A 6000-nucleotide genomic window follows, 5' to 3' on the forward strand; every position below is an offset into this window, starting at 1 on the left:
AAGTTGGGCTGAAAGGCGGGTTTCCGTGCTGAATGACTCTATAAAGGAAAAAAAGCAAGAAGAATTATCCCTCGAAGGAAAATTGAGCATCTTCATGTCACTCGTGGATAAGAACTCCCTGTGGCAAGTATGCTTAAACCAGAGCAATGGCGCAGCGGGTAGAGCCGCTGCCTCACAGCGCCAGAGACCCGGGTTCAATCCTGACCTCGGGTGTTGTCTATGTGGAGTTTACACATTCTCCCCATGGGTTTCCTCAAGGTACTCCATTTTCATCTCACATCCCATAGAGGTGTGGGTTTGTGGGTTAATTGGCCTCTGTAAATTGCCCCTAGTGTGCAGGGAGTGGATCAGAACGTGGGATAACATAGAACCAGTGTGAATGGGTGATCGATGGTCGGCATTAACCCAGTGGGCTGAAGGGACTGTTTCCATGCTGTATCTTTTAATCAATTCAATCAAGCCAGGCATATTTACAGAAGGGGCAAAAGAACATTAAAACTAAGTTGGAGTCAACCTCCACAGTCATCTTTTCCGTATCTCCGAGGTGTCAGAGGCACTTAAAACCGTGGCAGCTGAAGGATTCCCAACAGGGAACACAGTTTACTCAAATAGAAATGGTTTCCTCTTTTACAACTTAACATACCAATCCTGAGTTTCAATCCAATGAGCAAGATATTCTCGTACATCCATGGGAAAGTTTTCATCCTGATACAGATTATGCAACTGCTCCAAGGACTTTGTATCCAGTTGTTTTAGCTTCTCCCACTGACTCATACTGTGAGGGGAAAAAAGAACATTTGCATTAACAAGGATTAATGGATTATGTACACTGTGGTGGTTTGGTAGCACCATTACAATGTCTTATAGTCAGAAAGGGGTTTTGTTTGTGCTGCCCTGGAAGAATTCTAACTTGGTTGGCAAGGACAAAGTTGGCTGAAGGGCCTGTTTCCATACTGTACAGCTCTATGACTATCTGCAAGACTGAGATTTTTAGTTAATAAATTAATTGAGCGATATAAAAGATTGACCATAATCCTACTGAACAAACAGCAGGAACAATGGTATGAATGGTCTACTGCTATTTCCACCTTCTCAGAAAGGAACTTAAAAGTTTTGCAAATAAAATTTCACCCGAGGAATCCAATACAAATAAACCAAAATGGAGCATGTTTCGTAACTGATGTTATGCTAGCTGGCAGAAGAGGCAAGAGATCATAGGACAAGATCAGATCTGGACAGGCAACATTCAATCTCAGCAGCGATGAAGCCAAGCAAACAAATAGCAACACGACCAGATTACTAAAGTACAAAGGCAGCGCATCACTGCATTCTACTCTGTTTCATAAGGCACAAAGAAATAACTGACCCTCTGTGACATTTTCCTGCAGCTATTTCAGCACATACAGAAGGCCTGGTCCTGTGCTGTGTACTGTTCTATAGACAAAATGCTGGAGTAACTCAGCGGGACAGGCAGGATCTCTGGAGAGAAGGAATGGGTGACGTTTCGGGTCGAGACCCTTCTTCAGACTTGACCCAAAACGTCACCCATTCTTTCTCTCCAGAGTTGATGCCTGTCCTGCTGAGTTACTCCAGCACTTTGTGTCTATCTTCAGTTGAAACCAGCATCTGCAGTTCCTTTCTCCGCTGTACTGTTCTATGTATACTTCAGTGGTTTGTAATGTCAGTGTGACATTATTATCATGTTTAATCACAAACACTATCCCAGTCAGCAGGATAAGCCCAGTCATACAAGAATGAGGACATAATTGTGCTTGGCTATAATATTCTCTTTCCTTCCTTTTCGAGCCAGTCTCGTGACTAGGCTAACTGCCAACACTCAAGAGTTTAGGGCATGTGGTGAAGAAAGTTATCTTGAATGGCAGACAGAACAAAAATTCAGCTTAGGTCACAACAAAGGGAGAAAAATAGATAGAATATATAGATATTGCAACAAAAAAAACTTCTGTTGACCCAATTCACTGTATAGAGTTGTATGGTTTTCAGGAGATAGTTGTATTGTAGATAGCTGTGCATAAACTAGGAAATGTTTTTTTAAGAACCAAGATAAGTTTGAGATACTAGAGACTGCAGATGGTGGAATCCTGAGTAAAAACAAATAAAGTGCTGGAAGATTTCAGCAGGTCAGGCAGCATCTGTGGAAGGAAATGGACAGACAACATTTCGGGTTCGGAACAACTTGTAGTCAATAAACTCTCAACGCTGCACAAACTTTTGATTTTGAAATCTCATTCTCAGTCCACCTCAAACCTGAGGGGCTGGCCCTCGGCATGAACCAAGATTTCTATACAAAATAAAATGGTTTGAAAACCTCAAGTTGTTTTGCATTCTCATGGCATCCTTTCCCGATGACACAGGGTGATTAACAGTCCGACACATCTCAACTTGAACGTTACTTCCATACGTTACCAACCCATACCAACCTGATGAGTTGGTGTAAGCCCTGCATTATACCTACACATCAGGTTTGATCAGTGCACCTTCCAATTAAATTACAGGAAGTTCTAAATCCATTATTATTTCATCTCAAGAAACAAAACAACCTCTTAATTTGTTTAATCACCCACAAAGTGACCACCAATATTTAACACTTTAGTGGAAGGTGGGACATTTTAAAAGATTGCCACTCTGGGCATTGGGGAAACCACATAAGTTCAGTTTAGTTTGTTATCACGGTACAGTTTTTATCATGGTAAAAGCTTTTAAGTACTAACCAGTCAGCAGAAAGACAATACATGATTACAATCGACCCATTTACAGTGTACAGATACATACATGATAAGGGAATAACGTTTAGTGTAAGGCAAAGCCAGCAAAGTGTGATCAAGGATAGTCTGAGGGTCACCAATGAGGTAGATAGTAGTTCAGGACTTGTTTTTGGTTGTAGGATGGTTCAGTTGCCTGATAACAGCTGGGAAGAAACTGTCCCTGAATCTGGATGTGTGTGTTTTCACACTTCGTTACTTATTGCCAGAGGGGGTAGGGGAGAGGGGGTGAAGGGGGAGTGGCCGGGGTGAGACTGGTCCTTGATTATGCTGCTGGCCTTGCCCAGGCAGCGGGCCCAAGTTAGCTGAAATGCATCTGTCTGGCTGCGATAAGATAGTGCTCTTGCTTTTGAGTGGGAGGGTTGGAGACGCAGGGCAGCTGTGAGTGAGTCAGGACTCCCTGAAGTTGTCGTCGGCCAGGGGAGAAAAAGGGAGAATGCATCTGACACATGCCAGGTCCAGTGTCCCCAAACACAGTCACCGTAAACACACAGACACCAGACCCAGAGAACCCAGAGTCTAAGTGTTCAAGAAGGAACTGCAGATGCTGGAAAATCGAAGGTACACAAAAGTGCTGGAGAAACTCAGCGGGTGGAGCACCATCTATGGAGCGAAGGAAATAGGCAACGTTTCGGGCCGAAACACTTCTTCAGACTGATCCTAATGTGTAACCCAGAGTCTAATACGGTCGATTAACCCGAGAACAACATGTCTCTTCTTAACTTCCCTTCAGTTAATTTACCACACCATTAACATGCATATTAATTTAGGAGATCATACATTTCATTTACGTGTAATTTAAATAGGAAATGTAAAACATTATAATTTAGAATTATAGTGCCTGCTGTGAACTTACCCGAACTTCTGCGTTGAAGGCTAAAATCATGCAATGGTTATGTTATTGATGGAAATATTGTTGTGGCGACTTTTCTTGTGGTTATTCTAGTTAGGAAATTTGCATTACAGTTCTCCAATACTGTATTGTTTTAATAAATACACCCGGGCGGAGGAACATCCAGCTCTTCCAACAGTTCGACGGCCCGCCCCCCCCCCCCCACCCGGCGGGAACGAGCCAGCTGCCATTCTAACAGGTGCCATTGGCCCGGCCTCACGTCAATCAGCCCGCGCTGATCCCGCCTCCCCCGGTGTTTGGCCACTCAGCGAGCCAGCGTCACTGCGCCTGCGGGCGGCGGCGGCTCCAGCGCGAGCAGCTGATTTCGAAGAAACTGCGTCAGACGCAAGCTGTGCGTGTGACGTATGAGGCGGACTGGCCGTAGTTATCCGCTACGCGCGCGAGAGTCTTAGCCTATCCCCGCCCTCGCTTTTGACCTATAAGATCTTTGCTTTTGACGGCGGGCTCGCACAAAGATCTTATAGCGGGGCAAGATAGGCCACTCCTCCGAAATCCAATGGACTGACGTGTAGTACGTGACGGAACGTCACGGCCGCCATTTCTTAATGCGACACGCGACTTCCGGTATGTAATCCATCCGCTGTGATCCAAAGCAAAGATTATGGAGCTCCTCTATAATTGATCCAAAGCAAAGATCCTCGAGTATATTGTAGCGGGAACAGCCCCCTCCTTTGCGTAGTTTCCCTTGCATTGTATTGTGCAGTTTCCCTTGTATTGCTTTAACACACTGCACAAAATTAAATTTAACGTATATATATTTTATATATTTATATGAATGTGTGTCTGTGTGTGAGAGGCAAGTTAGAGATAATAAAGTTTATTCTCATGGATCAGAAGCAACTTTGATTGAAATAATCACTATTAATTCATTTGTCTTGTAAGATGATATACATAAACCATAAAGGCAATTATATATATAATTATATAGTAATAATAAATATATGCATATATATATATATATATATTTATACACATACATATATACACACATACATATACACATACATATGCACACATACATATGGATACATTTATATGCATACATATACACATACATGCATATATACACATACATATATATTTATACATATGATCATTTTCCAACGATCAATAGATTTACGATCAGTTCCTGTGGATTGGAGGGTAGCTAATGCTATCCCACTTTTCAAGAAAGGAGCGTGAGAGAAAACGGAATTACAGACCAGTTAGCCCGACTTTGGTGGTGTGAAAGATGCTGGAGTCAATTATTAAAGATGTAATAATGGGGCATTTGGATAGCAGTAAAAGAATTAGTCCAAGTCAACATGGATTTATGAAAGGGAAATCATGTTTGACTAATCTTCTGGATTTTTTTGCCGCAAGGCTTGGTGTTGGGGCCGCAACTGTTTACCATATATATTAATGATTTGGAAAAGGGAATTAGGAGCAAAACTAATGCATACATACCTACATATTTAAATTCATCTGATAAGTTGGTCAAATAACATGGGCACCTTCTTGCTTTTTTTGAGACATGGATTTTTTAAATGTGAATGTCTCATAGCAACACATTTGTGGGTCAGAAGTATTTTGTACCAACCCCCACAATTTCAAATAATTCTAAATTGAACTTCTTAAACAAGGAAAACAATTTTTATTTACATCATTTTGTGTGGCTGTCAAGGTGGCTGTGTTGACTGTAATTATGAGACTGTATCACTGTGAATGGCGGTGGCTGTGTGTTTTAATGCAAGTGTGAAAAGGAGAGTAAATTTAAAGAGACAATGTGAGACCCATCAGGGTTTCATCCAAGAACCAATTTAAAGGCAAGGTTCCATCAATTACAGTATTTTAATTGAAAATCTTACTCTTAATATTCTTCCTAATTAGGCTTTTTGTGTTCCCTCTTGATACAATAATCCAATCTTGAGGCAAATAACCATCTTTAAAACTGGCATTGCCTCTGCCTTTAATTCTACATTCTCCGAGGATGCTGGATGCCGCGACAATCTCTTGCAACAAGTACAGAAAGGCAGTGAACTGCAAAAAGATCAAAGAGAGGAAAGAGTATGGAAGGGAAAGGCTTTTCAGAATCATAATCAGATTTTATTTGCCAAGTATGTTTTGCAACATACGAGGAATTTCATTGGCCAGGTCAGTCATACAATTAAAAGCAACAGCACTCAAAAACACATTTTAATACGGACATTCACCACAGTGACTCCTACACATTCCTCACTGTGATGGAAGGCGAAATAAAGTTCAAGTCCCTTCCTTTTGTTCTTCCTCGGTCGGGGGCCTTAAGCCCCCCGTTCAAACTCCGTT

At 41.9% G+C, this 6000-nt stretch overlaps 1 protein-coding gene across 3 annotated transcripts in view; it reads right to left on the bottom strand.

Moving 5' to 3' along the window:
• The window catches only part of LOC116968770 (signal transducer and activator of transcription 1-like), a 39581-nt gene extending 35737 nt beyond the window's left edge, over positions 1-3844 (bottom strand). For all 3 annotated transcript variants that reach the window (XM_033015596.1, XM_033015597.1, XM_033015595.1), the window contains exons 1-2: positions 3640-3844; positions 644-775 (exon numbers count right to left, since the gene is read on the bottom strand). In XM_033015596.1, coding sequence (XP_032871487.1) covers positions 644-774 — 131 coding nt within the window. In that variant the 5' untranslated portion in view covers position 775; positions 3640-3844. The remainder of the gene's footprint in view (positions 1-643; positions 776-3639) is intronic.
• Between the last annotated feature and the right edge of the window lie 2156 nt (positions 3845-6000).

The sequence above is a fragment of the Amblyraja radiata genome, chromosome 46 (assembly GCF_010909765.2).
Source record: "Amblyraja radiata isolate CabotCenter1 chromosome 46, sAmbRad1.1.pri, whole genome shotgun sequence".
NCBI classification, from domain to species: domain Eukaryota; kingdom Metazoa; phylum Chordata; class Chondrichthyes; order Rajiformes; family Rajidae; genus Amblyraja; species Amblyraja radiata.